We start from the raw sequence: 25,802 nt of genomic DNA, 5'->3' as shown, positions 1-25,802 counted from the left end.
GAAGGATGTCGTCTATTGTGTGCTGCTAAAACATGGTGAAATCGTTAACACTGAGCGCTACCAACAGGAAATGACCGACTTATATCGAGCATTAGGTGAAAAAGGACCGGAATAGGGAAAAACGCAACACAAAGTCATATTACTCCATGATAACGCCCCATCACACACAGCAAAATGGGTCAGGGAAACGATCGAGGCTTTCAGTTGGGAACGAATTGCGACTTATTCTCCAGTCTTGGCTCGTCCGATTATCATCTGTTTGCATCACTGGGACACGCTGTCGCTAAACAACGTTTCATTTCGCATGAAAATGTAAGAAAATGGCTCGCTGACTGTTTCGCTACGAAAGAAGACCATTCTTTATCGTGGCATTCATAGGCTGCCGGATAGGTGGAAGAAATGGATAAATAGCAATGGAGATTATTTTGACTAAAGTATTGTTCATCAGTTTTTAATAATTGACGTGTAATTATTGCAACCAAATTCCGGTTTCTTTCTACTTTAAAATAATCAAAATAGAATAATCAATAATGAGAGCGACGGGCGATGTGTACACACCTCAGAGCCAATATCAGTTAAATTAAATAAATTAAATTACTATCAAATCCACCTTCATTAACAATATTTCACCTTCAAATTCGTTATAAACAAAAATCTATTGTAACCTATTTTTCCCTGAGCAGGAAGTCAAGTATTGAAGCGTGGACACGTGAACTCAAAACGGTTAGCGTATTGCTGACAGATGTAGCCCAGTTAGTAATGTAGTTATGACAGTGCAGAAAACGTTAGGTAGTAAATTATGTGATATGTTTGTTAGAAGACTGTTTGACATCGAGAAGAAATAACCAACACATTGATGTATGTATAAATTAAGATACCACATACAGAAATATCTGCACTTGTACCTGTTATACATATATATATTTATTTAACCGTCAGACTTTCTGAAGAGGCCGAAAGCTTGCTTCGCTGTAACAACAAGTAGACTTTTATAGTGTGTAGCTCCGGCCGCGGAAGCCAGTGACGTACGAGAGATCGCGCCCTGTTCTGATCGCGCATTTTGTGAAACGTCCGAAGCTTTAGCCGAGGTGGACCAAAGCCTGGCGTGCACTCGCTACACATTTGCATGGCCGCGTCGTTATGCGGCTGCAGCGGTCACGAGAGGGGCCTAATTTACGCCATCGTGGCTGCACGTCGGCGCGATCCGCGGCCAGACCAAGCCACGCCAGGAAGGAGGGGCGGATCTCAGCACCCTAATTAATTGCGTCAAATTACCACGCCGCCTTCCGGCACGTTTGCATCTCTGGCCGCAACGGCTGCCCGCACTGAAATATAGCCGGGGCTGAATTAGGGATACTGTGAAAATAAAACACTCATCCATAGCGGCTGCCTATAATTAACGCTGTCTTTTACTGCATCCACCACCTGAGCGGTAGTGTTAAACAATAAGTGGTTATTCATTTGTCCGATTATTCCCGGGAATATATACAGAGGGGTTGTGAGAAATGTAGACGCTCTTTGATAGTTAATATCTTTGGAACAAAATGACATATCGTTGCAGTTTTGCGCGGTAGTGTAGTCCACTGTTTTCTCAACAGATCTTGGCGGGCGTTTTCCAGCAGATGACAGTGCAGCAATGAAATAAGATTGTTGTACGAACAACGCAAGGCCGTATTGAAGTGGTATTGGAAGAACGAGAACATGATGGAGATACAACGGCACTGGCGTAATGTGTACGGAACTCAGCCACCAACACGTAGAATAACTTATCGTATCAGGGATAAATTTGAAGCCGACGGTACTGATCAGGATGTGCATAAGGAAAGATCTGACCGACCAAAATCATCAAGTCCAGCGCCGTTATGCTACATCAGTTTACTAAGCCACCTCAAAAATCTGTGGAGCAGGGTGCTCATGAAAGCGGGGTAAGCCGATCAAGCGGACGGCGAATTCTGAATGCTGCAAAGTGGAGAGTGTGCATTCCGGGATCGCTGCACGCTATGAACCAGGACGACCCGTATCGAAGGATGGAGTACTGCGAGGATGAACGGTCTGCAGGGATGTTTTTTTTTAGTGAGACGGGGCGCAATGCAAACTGAACGGTACTGTAAACAGCCACAACTACGCGTACTGGGCTCCTGAAAATCCTCAAGTACACGTCGATAAACATGTTAATCAGTTGGGTGTTAATGAGTGGTGTTGTGTGTCATCGTGGGATTTGGTTGGCGCATTCGTCTTTGAAGATACTATAACTGGTGAGGTGTACCTTCATATGATGCAAACATCGATTTTACTCATCATCTGAAATGAGAGATTTTACCTAAAACAAGATGGCGCTCCGTCTAACCACCACAGAGATGTCAGAACCCACTTGGATGAAAATCTACCTGGACGATGAATACCAAAGGGAACCTGCTAAGTACTCACCACTATCTCCATACATTACACCTACCTATGGGGGATGTTGAAAAGTGAAGTTTGTCAACAGAAGCAAGCTACACTGAACGAGATACAAGAAACCATCGAGGCGTCCTGTGCCGCTATCACACCGGCGATACTGACAACCGTAGTGCGGTCAACAGTTCCAAGACATGGACGTGGTTTGGCTGGTAATGGGGGCCAGTTTTAACACGTCCAAAAAGACCTTCCCCCACGTGCAAGAATTGTAGAGGTATGTCATTTTGCGCATTAATATATACCATCAAAGAATGTCTACAGTTTTTGGACACCTGTACCGTCTCCCCTAACCCTTTAGGGCATCCACACACCCAGGGTAGAAACGTGCGCCTCATGAAGCCAAGCTATAGTTTTCCAAGAGTGTATAAGACGGATTATTTGTGGTGCTAAATCAAGAACATCCCACAACGGACATGGGTATAATAACTACTGCTTTCCCAAATCATTCTTATTGAATCTTTCACTATCACACATTTCTTTTTCAAACCAAAGGGTCTCTTCATTTACTAAATACTAGAAATGAAAATAATGTTCATAAATATTTAAAGTCACTTACTTTGGTCCGCAATGATGTTCATTTTTCAGGGAGACACATTTTCAGATCATTCCCAGCAACCGTGAAAAGTTTAACGATCAATACATATGAAGACTTGAAGATTTATTAGTGACCAACCCATTCAATGGTGAGTTTTCAAAAGAACCGATTGATGTGGATACATTCTCAACAATATAAAATGATATGTGTGTCACATCATCTGACTTCAGCACATATTCAGTGCGATAAATGTAAACACGGGTCGTAAACTGACTCTCTATATGATGATGTAGCTACATAAGTCCAATAGACCAATAATTATCATATGTAGATCACTGCATGTTTTGAGTCAGTTTTGTTTTTGTGATGTCACATACCACCGCACCCCAGTGGAATTCTTAATTGCAAGTTTCCTTTGAATGCCGTTAGCGGTAGCGCAGGATCTGGTGGACCCAATGGTGCGTGCCTGCTGAGCCACTACTCGAGCAGCTCTGGACTACAAGTGCCCCCCGCCACGCAGAGCCTCTTTACTACGACACCATCATTTGTGCTTAATACAGAGATCCTCATCCTTGTTGACACTGTGATAGCTGAGCTGTTTCTTGCTGCATTATTTGTAATGAGTCTTCGTTCGCCTGCAGGAATATAAGTTAAGTAAACCTTCTGTTCACTGTGTTATCTTGTTCGCTTATCATTTCCGCTCCTGTCCAGCTTTCCTACGACGACAGTTGCCACACCACTCTGTAGCCCACAAATCTCCTTGCTGCTGAGTACGAAGTCGTCCAGAGCAATTATTACCTCTTAAATAAGGAGCATTTCACTTAGGATCTGTGGAATGGACATTAGCACAAGGCTTTTTAGTTGTTGTGAACATGTGTTGTGTATTATAGTCTTCTTCAAAAATGGTTCAAGTGGCTCTGAGCAGTATGGGACGCAACTTCTGAGGTCATCAGTCCCCTAGAACTTAGAACTACTTATACCTAACCAACCTAAGGACATCACACATATCCATGCCCGAGGCAGGATTCGAACCTGCGACCGTAGTGGTCGCGCGGTTCCAGACTGTAGCGCCTAGAACCCCTCGGCCACATCGGCCTGCAATTTTCTTCATCCTTGAGAATCAGCTCACTGTTGACATATGTAAAAACGGGTACATCTAATCTATTGACCAAACTATAGGGGTTATGGTAATTCTGGGTTCATTAATCAACTGAGAAAGAAGACGTAAGTTCGAGTCAGGAAGAATGTATTATTCCTATGGTCAACGTACAAAATTATTAAGAGGTCCTATACAAGTCGAGCGGTCCTAGGTGCTTCAGTCCGGAACCACGTGGAGGTGTGCCACGGAGAAGTGAGTTGGGACCTTTGTTGTTCATGTTGTACATTAATAACCTGGCAAACAATATTATCAGCAGCCTCTGACCTTTAGCAGATGATGTAGTTATCTATAAAGAAACACATCCTTAAAAGACCTACACAAATATTCAATCCTATCTCGATAAGGTTTCAAAGTAGCGTAATGATAGGCAATTTGGTTTGAATGTTCAGAAGTGTAAAACCATGTGCTTTGCAAAACGAAAAAGATCACAGTATTCTATGACTACAATATTAATTAGTGACAATTGGTATCAGCCAACTTATACAAATAACAGAATGAATCAATATTAGTGATATGAAACTGATCACATAGGCTCAGTCGCATGTAAAACTGGCGCTAGACTTCTGTTAAGTAGCAGGATAATATGACAATGCAAATAAATCTACACAGAAGATCATTAACAAAATGTTCATGCCACCGACCATAGAAAAATATTCATGTGAGATCCCTCCCAAACAGGACTAACACGGAATATTGAACGTTTACAATGAATGACAGCATGAAAGGCCACAGGTTTGTTTTATCATGGGCGAGCGTCATGAAGGTGCTGAATAAACTGAACCGGCAAAGAGTTTGAACATAAAGGCAAACTATCCTGTGAATGTTTACTTGCAAAGTTTCAAGTATCAGTTTTAGGTGAAGAATCGAATGTACTACAACCCCTACTTATCGCTCCGGTAGCGATTGGACAGTGCATACAGAGGCATTTGTGCAATCATTCTTCCCGCACTGCATATGCAGATGGAACGGTATGAAGCCCAGATTACTTTACATAAATCGCACGTATTAATGTTACTGACTGAAGCTTAAACACAAGGCTGGAATAAAAGACTGAATGAAAGACTCATTATTCCAGCTCCACGGAAGCTGAACGTCTGTACCAAAAGCTGCCCCATTGCCGTTGTAATTATGTCATCCTCGCGTACGAGTTAACAGAAAAAAAAGGAAAGTAAAATTGTTGGCACGGCGGAGCACTCTTCGCCATTTGTTATGCAAATGAAGAGGGCACCCGCAAAGGCAAACAGTGGGAAACGGCGGTCCAGCCGCACTACGTCAGCGGAACACTGGGCACAGTACGGCGCAGACCCACAAGGCACAGTTGTAGGCCCACCCAAACTCGCGCAGGCGTTTCATCCGCCCCCGCCACCTGTCCCTGAGTCCGCGCTGCTGAAGCGCCTGTAAAGTGTTTTGCATTTCCCACTGGACCAATTCTGGCTCTGCCGCAACTAACGTTTATATCCAGGTGCGTGACGCGTCCAGTAATCCCTCGTTCTTCCACTTACATAGTAACATTACATCTACATCTGTATCACTACTTTCCAATTCACAATTAAGTGCATGGCAGAGGCTTCATCGAATCACATTCAAGCTATTCCTCTACCCTTCCTCTCTAAAAACAGCTCGCAGAAAAAACGAACGCTTAATCTTTCCATGCTAACTTTGATTCCTATTATTTTAGCACAATGGTAATTTCTCCCTATGGAGGCGGGTGATAAAAAAAATATTTTTGATTCGGAGGAGAAAGATGGAGTTTGAAATTTCGTGAGAAGATCCTACCGCTACGAAAAACTCCTTTGTTTTAGTGCTTGCCATCCCAACTAGCGTATCACTAGCGTATCATATGCGTGGCACTCTCATCCCTGTTTCGCGATAAACTTTTCCCAAGTTCTCCGTCATAAATTCCAGCTGTGGGTCTCACACCTTGCAGCAGTATTTCAGAGGAAGGTCAAGCGTAGTGTTTGCAGCCTATTGAGTAGAACTGTTGCATTTTATAACTGTTTTGCCGATAAAGCGCAATCTTTCTTTAGATTTCCCTGCACTATAATTTATGCGATCGTTCCAAATTAAGTTACTCGTAACTGTAATTCCTAAGCATTTAGTTGAATTCACAGATTTTACGTTTGCGTGATTTACCGAGTAACTGAAATTTAGCGTATTCCTTTCAGTACTCAAGTGGATGAGTTTGCACTTTTCATTATGTAGAATCGATTGTCAGTTTTTGCACCCCACGGATAACTTATTTAAAGCATTTTTCAATTGGTTTTATAAGCTATTGACTTTACCAAACGATAAATATGCAAAATATCTTAGATGGGCTGCCGAGATTGTCTCCTAAATCGGTTATATAGATTAGGAAGATCAGAGGGCCTAAAACACGTCCTTGGCGAATGCCAAATAACACTACCTTTCTGACAAGAAATCAAAAATACATTCGAGCAGCTAAGGTACACCGTAAACACTCAATTTTCTTAGTTAGAAGTCGCTTGTAAGGAACGATGTCGAAAGCCTTCCAGAAGTCTAGTAATATGGAATTAATTTGTGATCCCCTGTCTATAGCAGCTAGTTGTGTTTCATAAGAACGATATTTTCTGAATCCGTTCTGACTATATTTCAATAAACTGTTTTCTTCCAGCCAAGTCATTAAGTTCGAACGCAGTATACAGGGTGGTCTATTGATAGTGATCGGGCCAAATGTCTCAAGAAATAAGAGTCAAACGAAGAAACTACAAAGAACGAAACTTGTCTAGCTTGAAGCGGCAAACCAGATGGCGCTATGGTTGGCCCGCTAGATGGCTCTGCCATAGGTCAAACGGATATCAAATACGTTTTTTTTTTTAAATCGGAACCCCCATTTTTTTATTACATATTCGTGTAGTACGTAAAGATATATGAATGTTTTTGTTGAACTATTATTTTCGCTTTGTGATAGATGGCGCTGTAATAGTCACACGTAACATCAGCCAGTGCGGACAGAATTTGCTTCGTCATACATTGTGATCAAAATCGCCAACGGGAGTGTGCTATGTATGCAGCTCGGTATCCTCGACGACATGATCCAAGTGTCCGTGAGGGGGGGGGGGGGGGGGGGGGGAGGGGGTTGTTGGGGTAGGAGACCAGACAGTGAGGTCATCGGTCTCATCGGATTAGGGATGGACGGGGAAGGAAGTCGGCCGTGCCCTTTGAAAGGAACCATCCCGGCATTTGCCTGGAGCGAATTAGGGAAATCACGGAAAACTGAAATCCGGATGGCCGGACTCAGGATAGAACCGTCGTCCTCTCCCAAATGAGAGTCCAGTGTCTTACCACCAAGTGTCCGGATAGTTACGTTATTTAAGGAAACTGGAAGTATTCAGCCACATGTGAAACGTCAACCACGACCTGCAACAAATGATGATGCCCAAGTACGTGTTTTAACTGCTGTCGCGGCTAATCCGCACATCAGTAAGGGACAAATTGCGCGACAATCGGGAATCTCAAAAACGTCGGTGTTGAGAATGCTACATCAATATCGATTGCACCCGTACCATATTTCTATGCACCAGGAATTGCATGGCAACGACTTTAAAAGTCGTGTACAGTTCTGCCACTGGGCACAATAGAAATTACGGAACGATGACAGATTTTTTACAAGCGTTATATTTAGCGACGAAGCGTCATTCACCAACAGCGACAACGTAAACCGGCATAATATGCACTACTGGGCAACGGAAAATCCACGATGGCTGCGACAAGTGGAACATCAGCGACCTTGGCGGGTTAATGAATGGTGTGGCATTATGGGAGGAAGGATAATTGGCCCCCATTTTATCGATGGCTATCTAAATGGTGCACTGTATACTGATTTCCTACGTAATGTTCTAACGATGTTATTACAAGATGTTTCACTGCATCACAGAATGGCAAGGTACTTCCAACATGATGGATGTCCAGCAAATAGCTCGCGTGCGGTTCAAGCGGTATTGAATAGCATATTTTATGACAAGTGGATTGGTCGTCGAAGCACCATACCATGGCCCGCACGTTCACCGGATCTGCCGTCCCCGGATTTCTTTCTGTGGGGAAAGTTGAACGATATTTGCTATCGTGATCCACCGACAACGCCTGACAACATGCGTCAGCACATTGTCAATGCATGTGCGAACATTAAGGAAGGCGAACTACTCGCTGTTGAGAGGAACGTCGTTACACGTATTGCCGAATGCAATGAGGTTGACGGACGTCATTTTGAGCATTTATTGCATTGATGTAATTACAGGTAATCACGCTATAACAGCATGCGTTCTCAGAAATGATAATTTCACAATGGTTCATGTATCACATTGGAACAACGGAAATAAAATGTTAAACGTACCTATATTCTTTATTTTAATTTTAAAAACCTATCTGTTACCAACTATTCTTCTAAAATTGTGACCCATATGTTTGTGACTATTACAGCGCGACCTATCACAAAGAGAAAAAAGTGGCCCAACTAAAACATTTCTTTACGTACTACACAAATATGTAATAAAAATGGGGGTCCCTATTTAAATAAAACGCAGTTGATATCCGTTTGAACTATGGCAGCGCCATCTAGCGGGCCAACCATTGCGCCATATGACCCTAAAACATTTCTTTACGTACTACACAAATATGTAAAAAAATGAGGGTTCCTATTTAAATTAAACGCAGTTGATATCCGTTTGACCTATGGCAGCGCCATCTAGCGGGCCAACCATAGCGCCATATGGTTTCCCCCTTCAAGCTAGACAACTTTCGGTCTCTGTAGTTTTTTCGTTTGACGCTTACTTCTCGAGATATTTGGCCCGGTCACGTCAATGGACCACCCTGTATATTCCGCACAACAAGTGGAATAATTCTTCTCATGGCTGGCCTTCCCAAGGAATCCAGTTATTGTGAGGGAATGTCAATTCCTGCATGGATCTTGTTTCGCCTTAGGTCTTTCAATGGTGTGTCAAATTCTCTCTTGCCTTGCTATGATATTGCCTTCAAGTTCGTGTTCCTTATAATCGCTACATTATAGCTTTGTAATGAACATTCCACTTGATGGGTGGAGAAAGATACCCCTCTGATAGTGAATAGCTAAGGCAATCATTTGCGAGCTCCAGCACAATAGCGATCAAGAAGTAAAACTCTCAAAGAACTATGTCGTTTAAAAAGTTAATCATGTATGTCTCAGGAGACCGTCGTTACAAGTTCAACCGTGGAAGTCTCCGCCAGTCTTGTGATTAACGGTTTGAAATGGACGTCGATGTTTCTCAGAAGCGCTGGCTTGCTGCGAGACAGGGACGCAACAATAGCGGCACATAACAGCGGCGCAAGCAAATATTAAGAGTGTCCTACTCAAACAGTTTACAGTAGTCTGCACACAGGCGGATGTTTGTACCACCTAAGGCGGCGGCTGAGCGCGTTGAGAGAGGAGTCCAGGGAACGGATACTCGGGGCAGAACAAAGGACGGCGCACAGTGTGCCAATGACCAGCTGAAGTTGAACTCTGACCATTGGCAAACGTTAGGGGCAGAATATTTACAGAATATAAGAAAATTTCCGAGATACAAAATGGAAACTCAGGAAATGTGTGATAGGGGCACGTGTGGAAATCCCGCATTTGCCGTCCAGGGCAGAGGGCTTATGACGTGGTTTGCCGTTGTATTTCTCCGTTCTGTTATGAAGTGTATACAGGGATATACGATGAAACAGTGGGAGCATTTAAGTTTAGTCACATTCACACATAAGAAAGAGGAAAGAAAACTGATCATGTTAAAAAAAAGCATGAGGTAAATTTCTGAAATTACTGTACAGAGGAAGATGGTATAAGGTGTCATCACACCAGTATATAAGGAACAGAAATGGAACCAAGACTAAGCCCTGTGGGTCTCTCTTCAAGATTTCGCTACAGCCACAAAAATTTTCTCTCTTTCCAAATCGTATGAATTATTCAGCAAATATCTTGCATTTTGTTTGTTAAGTATGATTCAAACCAATCGTTGGTAAGGTCATCAGTCCCACAAAAAAAATTCTAGGAGAATAGCATGAGGTAAGCAGTCAAGCCCTTTAGAAAGATAGCAGAAATTACGAGCTGAAGTCAGGACAAAGGCCTGGGCGTCTTACAGAGCTTGTAGTCACTAACCCGCGAAGCAGGCTTGCGCCGTGGCAGATGATTCCACCGTACCGCCATTGTTCCGCAAGGCATTATCATTGTGTTGACGCCTGCAGTTATTGCTGAATAGAGGTCTCTGAGACTGCAAGTGGCGTACAATAAGCTGCGGTAGGTTAAAGTGGCGTCCGGATGGCAAGATACCCCAAGCTCCCACGCTATCGACTTTTAAGACATGCGTGGCCTTCCGTACAATAGTTGTATGTGACAGCAGTCGATGAAATCCGCTTTTGAGAAGAACCGAGAAAGGTTTGAGCACAGTTTCAGGAAACTCTACTCTGGTTTGGAAGTGGTGGGGCTCAGTTCATTGCCCGGAAATCCTGTTTTAGGTTTATCTTCGTTTCTGTATATTGGTTACAGCGATTGCCACGATAGTTCTTTTGTAAACGGCGCGCCTAAATTCCTCCATCATTTCCTTATCAGAAATTGTGCTTCGTTTCTAACTATCTCCTTGTTAATAACGCGTTAAACCTCAGTCTCCGTTCTTTATCTTTTGACAATAGAGCACACCCACTTAGTTTTGCTAGTGTCGATTTGTGCATGTACAATTCTGCCTCCTAGATTGACAATGTGAACTTAGCAGTTACACTCTGACGGGGCATGTAACAAAGAGAAAACGTTTCAATTGCATTCGGGGATCTGGTGCGACAAGACGGTTTTCAGTCCACAAAATAGATAGTGCTGAAACGTTTTTTTTAAAGAAACATATGCGGACTGATATTTATCTTTACAATAATTTGTTCATTTTCCAATTTTGTTGTGTAAACTGTGGCTTACGTTCTTAATATATCTCTTGCGAGCCACTGTAGGGTTATATTCTGTTTCTCACATGCATAAATATTGTCTAGGTTGTAATAATAACATCACCTGACCTGAACACATTATTCTGCGTGCAGGTAATGTGATAGCCCAGTTAGATATATTTATCTACGTAAAATGATATCGAGGTAGAGGAGATTCTGTTACTGAAACAAAAGAGTGTCAGCAAATGTGTCGGGAGGAGGATACGTGCGAGTGTCACAGACGCGATAGGCGGGGATTTTAATTCCATTCTGTGACATTTTGGTAACGGGTTTGAGCTTGGACTACACATACACTGAAGACCCAAAGAAACTGGTACATCTGCCTAATATCCCCCCCCCCCCCGACCAGGCAGAAGTACAGCAACATTCATGGTACACCCTTGAAATGGTCGTGCGGGAAAATACCCACTTCATCGCTACCTCGGAGATGCTGTGTCTCACCGATCTTGCGGCGACTATAATACCACGTTGAAACTCACTTAAATCTTGATAACCCTCCGTTGTAGCAGCAGTAACCGATCTAACAACTGCGCCAGACACTTATCTTATATAGGCATTGCCGACCGCAACGCCGTATTCTACCTGGTTACATATCTCTGTATTTGAATATGCATGCCTATGCCAGTTTCTTTGGCGTTCCATTATAGTTCTAGAATTGGTTCTACAGAGATCCTTTTGGTCGTACTTAGGACTAAGTGAAGGCGACGTGGAGGCTGTGGGGTGGCAACTTTGTACGCTGCTTTTAGTGCAAAAGAAGAACATCGGAAAAATGCTCCTACCGGGCCGTCCGGAGTGGTCGCGCGATTCTGGGCGCTACAGTCTGGAACTGCGAGACCGCTACGGTCGCAGGTTCGAATCCTGACTCGGGCATGGATGTGTGTGATGCCCTTAGGTTAGTTAGGTTTAAGTGGTTCTAAGTTCTAGGGTACTGCTGACCACAGCAGTTACGTCCCACAGTGCTCAGAGCCAGAGCTCTTATTGGATCACAAAAAATGCGAATATGTTTTGTTCATTTAGAAGACTCTGACTGGAAAGTGAGGTACCACATGCATCATTCTACCTTCCTCAGCATTTTTAAAAAGTTTCCTAAAAATGTTGGCATGTGTTCATACTCGCGTTTTCTTTTTTGAATATGCAACTCATTTTAAACTCCTACAAGGTCCCGTAACTGTAAGTCACTCACGCAGACTGGACTATCGCTCTAAGTCGCTCACACCCATCCACTCTCTGTTGGCCTTTCTCACTGACTCGCTTAGACCAGCTCATTCTCATTACATCTTTGTGTCTATCATTGTCTCCTGTCTCACACCCACAGTCCTATTCGCCGTGACGTACTACTACAGCCTCCTCTCAGTGTCACTGTCTCTCTCCTGCTATCTCTTATTGCTAATACCTAATTCCTTCCTTCCTACTGCTACTGTCTGTGTTCAGTGTCACTATCTCTCTCTTCCTCGATGTCAATGTCGTATGCTCTATTTCTCATTATCATTGGCTCTCATCCACTACACTTACTCTTTCTCTTTCTTCCTCCCCCATTGGCACTGTCTCCTTCACTCTTTTCCTAGCACTGTGCTGTCATTGTCAACTGTGATCCACACCGCTGTGTCTTCCTTTTGCAGTGCCTTTGTCTCCTTCACCCTTCCTGTAACACAACCAAGTCTACTATCTTCCAGTATATATTACTTTTCCGTCTCTTTGCCACTGCTACTCTCTTCTTCTTTGTCAGCGTAAAAAGGCATAAAGATATTTGCATACTGCAAGTTATGACATTTTTAAAAGTGCCGAGAAAGATAGATTGGGCAACTGGTATCCAACTTCTCAGTCAGAGTCTTTTAACTAAACAGGGACATCTTTGCATTTTTTTGTGCTCCGATAGTACCATTTTTCCGCTGGTCCCCCCCTTTTCCCTGCGGCAACAGGGCATGTAGCTCATATGAAAAGAAATTTACTGGTCAGTAACATTTACATACTTTATTTACGTGATACTGAAATAATGCATAACTAATTTTACACATCAGACCGGATTTTATGTAGGGGAAACAAAGGTTGTGCTCCAGTACTACAACTTAGGATTCCCGGAACCCCTCTGATGATAATGAAGACACTTTACAGAATACTTTATAAAATACGTTTTCGCCTAACACCGCATTTTACGCACATTCTTTTACATGTACAAGCAGGGTAACTTAGACCGTCTGTATCTCAGAAACGCTCAGAAGCGGATAATGACTTGAAGAAAAGTTTCAAGGCTATTAGAGATCGGGAGCTTAGGAAAACATCGTAAATATTTCAGCTATTTGCTAGGCACAGCCTTCTTGGAATCCTCGGCTTGATTTTGATCGGCTGTTGATGGAGAAAATGTGATAAACACTTTTTTGGTGAAACTTCCTGTCAGATTAAAACTGTGTGTCAGACCGAGACTCGAACTCGGGACCTTTGCCTTTCGCGGGCAAGTGCTCTACCATCTAAGCTACCCAAGCACGACTCACGACCCATCCTCAAAGCTTTACTTCTGCCAGTACCCCGTCTCCTACCTTCCAAACATTACAGAAGCTCTCCTGTGAACCTTGCAGAACTAGCACTCCTGAAAGTAAGGATATTGCGGAGACATGGCTTAGCCACAGCCTGGGGGATGTTTCGAGAATGAGATTTTCACTCTGCAGTGGACTTTTTTGGTGGTTCCATAAGTCGCATCGGATCCATCGTGGACCACGTCAAATGCAAAAAGAATAAACCGATTTGCTCCATTTGCTCAGCAGGAGGAACTGAGTGATATTCATAATTTGACCCTGTAGGATAGTGGCATTAAGACGATAGTTCTGTTGCGTATGCAGCTAATCCTTAGCCTAAGAGCTATCCAAACCACGTGACCCTACTTTTTAGAACCAGCAGAACCCGAGGGATGAGCATCATAAATTTTCTTTCTTATGTGCGGTGTTCGGAAACGTATGCATACCGGTTACTGGTGTGCTAAACCCGAAGATTCTACAGAGGTTACGCTCATACTTCCCGTATCCGGATACAAACGCGCCAGGAATAATATTTACGTTTTAATTGCTGTTCGAGATGCAGGTAACATGGTTTGATATGTAACCGCTGTGTAACCGCTGTAGCAATACCGTGGACACACTTTGCTGCGGTCTTCCAAGTTCGTGGCTTGTGAAGGATTTCCAATGTGAGGTTTTCTCTTGTATGCACACTCTAGACATAGTTTTCAGGCTATTAAAGAAAATAGTGTTTTACCTGTGTGGTATAAATTAATCAGCCAAAACATTATGACTACTGCCCACCGCGATGTTGGATGCCGCCTGGTGGCCAAGTGGCATTGCGGACATGTGACTTGTTAACATAAGTACGTAAGCTTAGCAGAGACGAATGGGGGATCATCCTAGCGAAGATATGGGCTGGAAATGGTGAAATCCATTGACATAAGCGGCTTTGACAAACGGCAGGTTATTCTTACGCAAAGCTTGTCAACGAATATCTCGAAAACGCCGAAGCTGATCGAATGTTCACGTGCTACTGTCGTGAGCGTCAACGGAAAGAGACAGAGCAGTGAAACTACCACTAGGCGCTAAATGGTTGGAGGTCCACGACTCTTCAGAAAACATGGGGTTCAGATGCTAGTCTGCTCTGTAAAATGGGATAGATGCCACAGTTTTGGAGCACACCATTCATCGTACGTTGTTGAACATGGAGCTTCGCAACAGGTCACCCGTACGTTTTCACGGTTTGAGCCAACGGCATCATAAGTTATTATTGCAGTGGCATGAGATCATCGAGATTGGACCGTCAACCAGTTGAAACGTATAGGCTCTTCGGGTGAATCACAATTTTCCTACACTAGATCGACAGTTGTCTCCATAACGCCGTCATCGACGTGAACGGAGGCTGCAAACGCTCACGGATGGAGGCTGGTGGGACCAGTATTATGCTATGGGAGACATTCTTCTGCGATATATTGGGACCTATGGCAGTAATCGAAGTCACGTTGACAGCTGCGAACCACCTACAGCCATTCATGCTTGATGGCTTCCCCAACAGCGATGTCAGAATTCAGCAGTGTCATTGTCCTTGTCTCGGAGCCAGAGTCGTGCTACAGTGGTTTGAGGGCCATTATAGCGAACTCACGTTCATGTGTCGGCGACCAAATTCGCCTGATGTAAATCCTACGGAACCCATTTGGGTCGCTGTCGGACGCCACCTCCGCGTACGCAAATCATCAGCCTGTTATTTAAGCGAATGACAGGGCGTGTGCGTAGACGTCTAAGATTAGATTAGATTAAATTTACTTTCATTCCAATTGATCCCTAGTGAGGAGGTCCTCCAGGATGTAGAACAGTCAGAAGAACAATAATACATGACAATTATTTGCAACTAAAACAAATAAGCTAATGTACCTTCCACAGGCCCCAAGTTGATCAGGGCCCCAAGTGGATCTAATGCTACATATCTCCCCAAACCTAATACATCTAATGCCTCAAACCTATCAACAAATTGTCGGATTCCTGGTACGCAGAATCAGTGATGCATTTCGTCCCACAGACGGACAAACAAGGTATCAAGCAGGTGATCCAATGTTTTGTCTCGTCAGTGTTTATATCCTGGTACAATATGCTCTGTATCATGTAATATGCTCTAACTATTTAACAGTTCTTAGTTTTAATTTTCCTTGTCTCAGGGTGATTTGAAAATGGGTTCAGGTAACCCAAAAACAAGTCTTAAATTAAATAAAAAACTTATTCTAGCAACTTAGGTTGTTTATGCATCAAAATGAATGAATTATCTGTCTGTCGGTCTTGTCTGTCGAAGAACTCGTAAGGAGTTTTGAGCACGGTACTCACCTGTCCGGGAAGTCGACCAGCTCGGCCATGGTGGGGTTGCGGCGCGCGCCGAACAGCTCCGCGGCAGCGGCAGAGAGGCGCGCTGCGGACGACTCGACGACGCCGACATCGCCGTTGTTGGCGACGTAGTCGACGAGGTCGCTGAACTCGTCGTGCGGGCCGTCGGTGGGGGCTCGTCCGACGCCGACGCCGACGGCGGCGGAGCGCGCGGCCGCCTCGGAGCTGTTGGAGGCCTCTCGCTCGGACCCGTTGGCGGGCGCGCGCTGCAGCACGCGGTGCCGGAAGGTGTTGGCGTGCGGCGCGAGGCGGTGGCGGCCGTGGCTGGGCAGCAGGTGGCGGCCCGACACGCCCAGCTCCAGCTGCAGGTCCACCACGAGCAGCAGCGTCGCCAGCACCGTGGCCGCGCTCACGCCCAGCAGCACGCGTTCCTTCAGCTTCATGCCCGACCAGCGCGCCCGCCAGCTGCCATGCGCATGCTGCTGATGACCGCGCCGCTGCGTCAGCGTCTGCTGCTGCTGTAGATGCTGCGCGCTAGGGCTCGCTTTGCTCTGGTGCTGCAACATTCAAACCAAGGAACGCTCTCAGGTGGGGACAGTTTACACCGAAACTGCAATTTTTTGTAGTGTCATCAGTCTCCCCAGTTATACTGTGGCCATCATGACGTTGTAAGTAGCCTGTTGTGCATCTTCAACTTCTCGCGGCGTACATTTCGGGCATGCAACCGCGCAAATAAAATTTCCCCCATTGATATTTCGGCCGTGTACCGACCGGGCATCCTCTGAATGAGTTACAAGACTGACGACAAGATGCCAAGCGCAGCCTTATATGCTCACAAGATGGGTAAGTATGAGCGTCTAGACGACTTGTCTTGAGATCTATAACGAGCACTGTTGGTTCACCAACGTATTTTTCTGCCAAATATTTAGCTTCCTTATTAAAACCTTTGGTAGGAAAAAGTGCCGGCCTGAGTGGCCGAGCGGTTCTAGGTGCTACAGTGTGGCACCATGCAACCGGTACGGTCTCAGTTTCTAATCCTGCCTCGGGCAAGGATGTGTGTGATGTCCTTAGGTAATTTAGGTTTAAGTAGTTCTAAGTTCTAGGGGACTGATGACCTCCGAAGTTAAGTCCCATAGTGCTCAGAGCCATTTGAACCTTTTTTAGGAAAAAGTAGTCACCACATTTGTAATTCTATGGATTTCATTCAGAGACTTAGCAATGTCAGGCTATATAGTGCGGATGTGCTTGTTAGTTTTGACGTGGTATCATTATACCCCAAGGTACCTTCAAAGGACTCTTTACCTCTTATCGGCCAACATTTTGAACATTACGGTCTTATTTGGACATGTGCTTTTATCATCTTGTTTTCAGTTTAATGGTGAATTTTATGAGCGTTGTTATGCGAAGCCTCCTGTCCCCTCTGGTAGCTAATTTTTTCATGGAAGACCTCGAGGACGAGGCGCTGGACTCAGCAAGTTTTAAACCAACGGTCTTCTGGATGTAGGTGGACGACACATTTGTGGTATGCCAGCACGGGATGGATCAATTACATCGATTTCTTGAGCATTTGAATTCCATCCATGCTAGCAAATTTATATATGGAAATAGAAAAAGACGGCTGCTCCCTCTTTTTGATGTCGTTGTTCGCCGTAAAGTTGATAGCACATTAGGACATGCCATATATCGGAAACCAACACACACAAATTTGTTTCTTCATGCCGGTTGCTGCCATCACCCTTCATAGACCCTAGGTGTCCTTAAGACCTTAGTGCATAGGCGCACTGTATATCCGGAAATATAATGGACAGAGACTGCGGACAGGTGGCGTTCGGTGGGATTGAATACCGCACCTACCTAGTAAGCGGGAGATCCCAGGTTCGAATCCCGATCCGGTACACATTTACAATCGTCGTTGCTGATTCCACTTAATGTGTCTCTGCAGCTGAGAGCAGTGATCTCCCTTCAGTTTACATATAATTATAGAATAAGTGACAGAGAAAAGGCCACGAACACGTAACACGGAAGTCTCTGTATGTCCATCTTTTTAGCGATGTTAGCCGGACTCTGCTGTTCGATAGATGATGTCAAATAAAACACCTTTCAGCCGTCAATTTTCAACCTTATTTTATTTGGATCCAGTTTCAGCGTTTTACTACCCCATCTTCACTCGTGTAGGAATAATCTTCCTCGTTAGTGATCAAAACAGAGGCCAGCAATACTGGTATTGGTAGATATTCGTTGCAGTGACCAAATATTTAATCAGAAGCGAGGTAGATTATTCCTACACATCGGTCAGGGGCCTGAAGGCGGAACAGTAAAACGCTGAAACTGTTTGTCAGAAGAAATAAGGTTGAAAATTGATAGCTGAAAGGTGTTTGACATCCTCGTAACAAAAAAGTAGTATATCGAATAAATGAACTATCCAGTCTAAATCATGAATAACCACATTTTGCAGGGCGAACTGCTACGAGACGTGCAGGAATGGAGTCAATGATGGCAACTAAAGAAAACTTCACAAGTCAAGACGGCTAAAAAAGCATTTTAGTGGTTGACTGTTACCGATGGAGCTATGCTGTCATCATCGGAATTTATGATTTTGAACTGCCTAAAGTCCGAGGATGACGGCATAGCTTTGTCAAAATCAATCAACCAACAAAATGGTTTTTCAGCCATCTTGCATTAAGCAGTTTTCTTCAGTTGCCATAGAATGCATATCGCCCCCCCCCCCCCCCAGAATGACCGTGCCAAGAAAATGCAGTCATTGAGGTTCTGGAAGATACTAACAGGGCCAGCTCTGCTAGGTTTCTTGGTTTAAAACCCATGAAGCAAATAGCCCGATCGTGGCGGATCCACAGATTCTCGACTGTGTTTGAATCTGGGAGTCTGGGGATCAGCTGAGTGCGGAAAACTCATCCTGGTGCTCTCCGAACCATGGAAGTATACTGCTAGCAGCGTGACACGTTGCATTGTCCTGCTGATAAATGCCATCGTGCCGAGGAAAAAGAAACTGCATGTAGGGGTGGATCTGTTCCCCAAGGATAGATGATGAAATATTGATGCATTATACCTTCCAGAATGACCAGATCACCTAGGGCATTCCACGAAAAAATTGGCAAGACCATAACGCTTCTTCCTCGCCCTGGACCTACCCGACGATTGTTGCTTGGGTGTTTGCTTTCAGACGTTTCACACTGTACACGTCAACGGCAATCTCTCGATAGTACATGAAACGCGGTTCATCTCAAAAGGCCACCTGTCGCTACACAACTGACGTCCAGTTGCTGTGCTGGTGTGCAAATTACAATCTTAATCGCCGATGAACAGCACTCAGCAGAGTAGTAATGAATCAGATGCCTTCTGCGGAGGCCTGTATGCAGCACCGTTCGCTAAACAGTAGTTCGAGAGACATTGTGGGTAGGCCCTTCATTCATCTGGATGGTCAGTTGCCTAACAGCTGGACTTCTATTCGCCTGTCAACATCTCCACAACTCCTATCATCTATGGCCTTGGTGCTGGTTTTGAATAGCGCTATTTCGCCAAACGCGGTATACTTTAACTAAGGTAACACGCGAATATTTAACAAACTTGACACTTCGGAAATGCTTCCAACCTTCTCACAAAATACAATAATCAAGAGGCTTTGGAGGTCAGACAAATCGCTCCATTTTTGCATTATGACAACGACCGCACTGTTCCAAGCCCCCCACCCCTCCTACAAGCTTTATATAGACTTCACCGCTAGTGCTGCCACCTGCAGTCTGTAAGCGATTACTGCATGTTGACGTGGAACATTGACAGTGTATACTGGTCATTTAAAACACTTCCGAAAGTGAGGTAGCGTTTTATCGCCAAGACACAACTCTGCGTTACTCCTTGTACTGCATGCTGTTCACGAGACTTTGAAGTAACTCCTCCCGCACAGGGCATGAAGGCCCAAAGGTACCGACTGGCCGCCGCGTCATCCCCAGCCCACAGGCGTCACTGGGTGCGGATAGGGACGGGCATGTGGACAGCACACCGTTCTCCAGGCCGTATGGCGGTTTCCGAGACCGGAGCCGCTACTTCCCAATCAAGTAGCTCCTCAGTTTTGCCTCACAAGGGCTGAGGGCACACCGCTCTCCAGCAGACAGGATGGTCACCCGTCCAAGCGCTAGCCCGGTGTTACCATTGTGTCAAGGCCCTTGGTGGGACTTTGAAGTGACATAATAAAAACAATCAAAGAAGAAATGCATGTTACTCCAGCCCCTAGCGTCCTAACTATAAACTGGGGGGGGGGGGGGGGATACTGGAGGTTTTTGATGACTATGAGAGATACGGGATACAAAAGTAAAGTTCAGCAAGCAAAGCAACTCTTCCCTAGCCATCTTCGATGGTGTGCTGTCAGCTCGAATAGCAAGATGTATACTTACGTAATTACAGCAATTGTGGCAGGAGCGTGCATACTCTCACGGTGCAACTGGACTCTGGTGTCCTAGAGATGTGGTGCTACACTCAACAGACTCAAAGGTAATGGAGTACATGTTAAGTAAAGCTGGCGGCTATGTATCGTTCAGAGATCGCGGTGCCACACCACAGTCTGCAATGTGCATCGATACCATAGACATTAGTGATATCTTTCTGCACTCTGCAGTGACGAATGTGAGATGCTAAAGAAGAGATGCACTGCCTCTCAGCATTACAGCGCCCTTGCGTGGAGAACAATATGGAGCGGAGCACGGAAGAGCTGTGCCCCAGTTCGTGAACTCAGTGAGGCGCGGCCTGTCACAATTGGGCTGGTTTGCGACCCTTGCATGCAGAATTGACAGGTTGGTGCTGTGAGAAAAGTCTGAGAGAGAGCGTCAGTGTGGCCGCAGGGTAAAGAGGGAGCGCCGCGCTATGAAAAGTAGGAGGTAGTTAGGAACTTAAGAGTGGATGCAGCGAGTGGCATGCGCGGAGCAGTGGGGAGGGGCCGTGCCCTGGTCAGTGCTATTGCTGCCTTTGTGATGGCGTATGCGATATCATCGTAGGGAGGGGCGAAAACCTCCATGTGCTGATTTCCATCCAATACTTCACGGCAACCCCTGTGACCACTTCCAGTTTCTGAATCTGGTGAGAATTTTCATCAGGTAAGTGCATAAGTTTCCTTTAATTTACGTCTATGGCCACAAACTTTTTGTTAACAGATTACCGGTTTCGGTCTTTAATGACCATCATCAGACCTGTTTCATAAAAACAAAGTCCTAATGTACTGCAGCCATAGTGGCATTGTCACATGTTAAATAATGTTAATAACGTAGATCGCTTTGGAGAAAACATGTGCAAAAATACCTCCAATTTTTTTTAGATCAGTGTTTTATCGTCTGTTTTCTTCTTACCGGTAGGATAGCATGTTTGCCTGAATGCTACGTGTATTTCTTCACAGAAAAATATAGTTCCGAGTTAATACAAAGAGTGCTGAGTTTATTGATCCATTGAATCACTACAGCCCGCCGGAGAAGAAGTCACGTACACGGTCTGGAATATAATTACGACAAGTAATACAAAGCATCCGGGCGCCTGCCAGTGCATCATCAATCGTCGCGCAAAGCGTTAAAAAGTAAACCTCTTTTATAAAACGCCTGTTGTGTTAGGAAGTGTAGGTATTTGTCACTTTAGTAAAAAGTGTTAGTCAAACTGTATATTTATTTTCTTCTCTTTATTATAATCATCATAGGCTATGGCATAGCCACAGCCGTGCCCTGTAGTGTAATTTTACGAATGGAAAAGGAATAATACAGTCCATATACGTGGCAAAATATAAATTTCGTTCAATCAAAGACTTCCTCCAATAAAGTTACTACATTGTTTTTAAGAATTTCACTGCAATATTTTGGAATAGGAACTATGAACCCAAACAAGAAATCTTTGTCTGGAAACATGGGCTTTAAAATGCCCACTGAAAGAGTTATGACCAGTTTTTCACTATTAAAAATGGTTCAAATGGCTCTAATCACTATGGGACTTAACATCTGAGGTCATCCGTCCCCTAGACTTAGAAGTACTTAAACCTAACTAACCTAAGGACATCACACACATCCTTGCCCGAGGCAGGATTCAAACCTGCTACCGTAGCAGCCGCGTGATTCCGGACAGAAGCGCCAAGAACCTCTCAGCCACAGCGGCCGGCTGTTCACTAGAAGAAATGTATTTCACCGTAGTGAAGATGAACAACTGCACATTTCTCGCAAGTTACACATTTTAGAGCACATGTATACCAGACTGTTTTGCTTCGAACGATTGTTCCGGTCATGACCCTAAATATTTAGTGACTTTTTTGCTTCGAATGATCGTTAGGGTCATATCCCTGAATGTTGACCAATCTTCTGAGACGCCCTGCGTAACTCTTCATTCTGTTTGACAACTAACGTACTATCTCTTGTGGGTTTTATAATTTCGTAGCGACGTACATAAAAATAGATTTTTCTGATTAGTGGTGGAAATAAATACTTCAGAATGAAGATTTAAAATTTTTTATGTGAAAAAAATTAATAACACAAGTCCATCCAGTGATGTATAATCCTCCGAAAATCACAGCGAAAAAAATATTAAATGTGTCTGATTACTGTAATTTTCTGTTTCCAATTGATATTAATAACAAAGAGAGTAGCGTCGATATGTAGTTCACCGGATTTTCTTTCAGTGACTGACTGCAGCAGCACAATTCTCCCAGTTACTCGTGGATGGCCAGACGTCAATTTGCTAGGGCGTGCGTAGCATCTCTTCCGAGTGGTCTGACGTGACTCGACACGCTTTACTATCTTGTGCCAATTTCCACACATCAGAGTGGCACCAGAGAGGCATTTCTGATTTTGCGACTGACAAAGGAGCACGACTTACGAAAATTCAAGACACATTCACAGACATTGTCAACCTACAAAAATCGCTCCGTAACATAAAGTCGTGCAAGGGTTTTGAAACCGCCACAAAAATATACGCTATAATGAAAGAGGACTAATATACAGTTGTACAAGGAGCAGGCGGGAACGATAGGAATGGAAAACCAAGGGAGGAGGAGAAGTGCTAATAAAAAGAGCATAAGATGAGATTCACTTTTCTCCTTTACCGCTCAGGAAGGGAGAGAGAGAGAGAGGGAGAAAAGAAAGATCAGAAGTAGAATTAAAAATTTGTGATAAAATGATTTCATTGTTAACACTTGCTGATGTAAGTTCGGTTCTTTATTCAGTTGGGAGAACAGGTTACTGAGCACAGAATATCTACCGAAGGTAAGCCAAACAAAATCGGAATATTAAGAGGCTACGGAATTGGTGTTTGTTACAAACTTAACATCGAAACTGGGAACCAGTTAGTAGACGTAATACTGGTATTTTGCTAACGTCTATACAAAAATTATACATGCCAGACAAAAAAAGGAGCATATAAGAGGCCGACTACAATCAGAAAATATAGCATTCCTCGCTAAAAGAAATCTGCTATTACCAAATATCGGCTGTGACGCGATAATAAATTTATATGCCACTGGAAGGAGCCGTAGATCGAATAAATTGTAAGGGGAAAACAAGATTGCATTACATAACAGAACATGGATTGTGGGTGCCATTCTGAGATGAAAAAATTGTCATAAGAGAGGAAATCATGGCATGCCACATCAAACCAATCGGACGACTGACATCTTTAAAGCAGAAGTACCACTTCAGATGTATCATGTTCAGGTGACATCACTTCAGTCAAAGACCACGAGAGGCTTCAACCTGTCTACAGAATTATAGAGTCCATTCGACAGAGTGAGACGAGACTGTGGAATGAACGCTTGTTACTGTTCAAATGGAAAATGGAAGATATGATGTCTGAATATGGTGTTCGCAGCAAAATAGGCCACCATATTCTGAACGAGAGTAGTCCGAGAATAGCCCACGATGAGTGGATGTTAATCAAGGTAACCAGGTACTAGGAACCAACACAGGTCTCAATTTAAAGCGTAGTTTCAGTATTCCAACCGCACCTCACACCTGATGGTATTATTACTGCAAGATGAACGAGTACTGACAGTATTCCGGGAATCTTGAGTAAAAATATGCTGATTCGACGATTCGGCTTAATTGACAGTCAAGATTAGATAAGAGAGGCATTAAGTGTCGGGTTGTTACCCGTCCATTTATTCTCAATAAGAGCAAGCACAGAAAGATTTATGTACCCTTCTGTTTCACAAATGAGAGTTGCCACTCAGTTGTAATACACAGTAGTGTTCACGTTGAAAGCTATCACTAGAAACACCTTTAATCTCTTCTAATGCACAAACGCAGAGCTAATTTCACAACAGTGAGTAATTGCTGATGATCACAGGAGTATACTCCATACTCAAATATTCTAGCGTTTGGAAACCGTGCATTAGGTTGGGATTTAGAAGAAGACTTGGGCTTTCTTCTTCTGCTTTTTCTTCGGATTGTCCATTAATGGATGGTGGCGGCTACACTTTACATCTTTATTCTATGAACTGCAGTATGTAGTTGTGGATCTGCAGTTGATAATCTTTTCCACTGGCTTATATTATACTGTGTTATTCAGCTGTCACTAACCATTGGCTTCATACAACTCGCAACACCTTTAAGTACCACGTGCATGACTTTCATATTCTCTCGCTTGCTATGTGTAAACTATTGCCCTACAGAAAAATGAGAAGGACCTTTTTGTAGGAAATTTAAAAAATTGTTCAAATGGCTCTGAGCACTATGGGACTCAACTGCTGTGGTCATCAGTCCCCTAGAACTCAGAACTATTTAAACCTAACTAACCTAAGGACATCACACACACACATGCCCGAGGCACGATTCGAACCTGCGACCGTAGCAGCAGCGCGACTCTGGACTGGAGCGCCTAGAACCGCACGGCCACCGCGGCCGGCTAGGAAATGTAATGGAGCTAAATTTTGTACTGGGATACGTTTCCGCCAGAGGCTATACTTACGAAATTAATCAAGAAAAACGTAAAAAAAATTTCCTTCAAAATAGTTTTCTTGAATAGCTCGAAAACTTTGGGCTCCAGCGTAAACGTGTTCCAGCTCAAAATTTAATTGTATTAAATTTCCTACGAAAATATCCTGTTAATATTTATTGCAAAATTAACAGTTAGTGTGTAATGAGCGAGAGAATATGAACACGTCGCACATCCTTTTGAAGGCCTTGTGGGTTGTATAAAACCCATTGGTAGGGGCAGCTGAACCACAATGTATAACAGAGATATTCGTCTTCGCCCTTTTCTCCTTTTGCCCTCTCTCTTCCCTTCTAATGTCAATTGTAGAAATATGCAGAGCTCCCAGGGGGAAAGCTGAATATTCAGCGATATGACAAGAAAAAAATCCAGTAAGCAAGATCTCTAAAATGCAGACCTACACTTATCAGGCAGAACATTATGACCACCAAACCTACTGTCGATATAAATCCGTCCAGGCGATAGCAGCGTCACCTGTAGTGAAATGACTGCTAATCAAACACATGTATGGTGCATGTGGTGTCAGTGGCCGTGCTATCCATGTATACAGGGTGGTCCATTGATACTGACCGGGCCAAATATCCCTCGAAATAAACGTTAAACTAAAAAAACTACAACGAACGAAACTTGTGTAGCTTGAAGGGGGAAATCAGATGGCGCTATCGTTGGCCGGCTAGAGGCGCTGCCATAGGTCAAACGGATATCAACTGCGTTTTCTTAAATAGAAACCCCTATATTTTATTACATATTCGTGGAGTACGTAAAGAAATATGAATGTTTTAGTTGGACCATTTTTTTCGCTTTGTGATAGATGGCGCTGTAATAGTCACAAACGTATGGCTCACAATTTTAGACGAACAGTTGGTAATACGTAGGTTTTTCAAAT

The 25,802-nt window shown here is 43.9% G+C and overlaps 1 protein-coding gene across 5 annotated transcripts in view; it reads right to left on the bottom strand.

Annotated features, from left to right (window-relative positions):
• LOC126335195 (extracellular serine/threonine protein CG31145) overlaps positions 1–25,802 on the bottom strand; it is a 1,599,051-nt gene that overhangs the window by 776,838 nt on the left and 796,411 nt on the right. For all 5 annotated transcript variants that reach the window (XM_049998199.1, XM_049998198.1, XM_049998200.1 and 2 more), the window contains one exon: positions 15,956–16,509. In XM_049998199.1, the coding sequence (XP_049854156.1) occupies positions 15,956–16,395 (440 nt within the window). In that variant the 5' untranslated portion in view covers positions 16,396–16,509. The remainder of the gene's footprint in view (positions 1–15,955; positions 16,510–25,802) is intronic.

Source organism: Schistocerca gregaria, chromosome 2 (assembly GCF_023897955.1).
Source record: "Schistocerca gregaria isolate iqSchGreg1 chromosome 2, iqSchGreg1.2, whole genome shotgun sequence".
NCBI classification, from domain to species: Eukaryota; Metazoa; Arthropoda; class Insecta; order Orthoptera; family Acrididae; genus Schistocerca; species Schistocerca gregaria.
The sequence above is the reverse complement of the archived record's forward strand: the minus strand, read 5'-3'. Positions and strand labels throughout refer to the sequence as shown.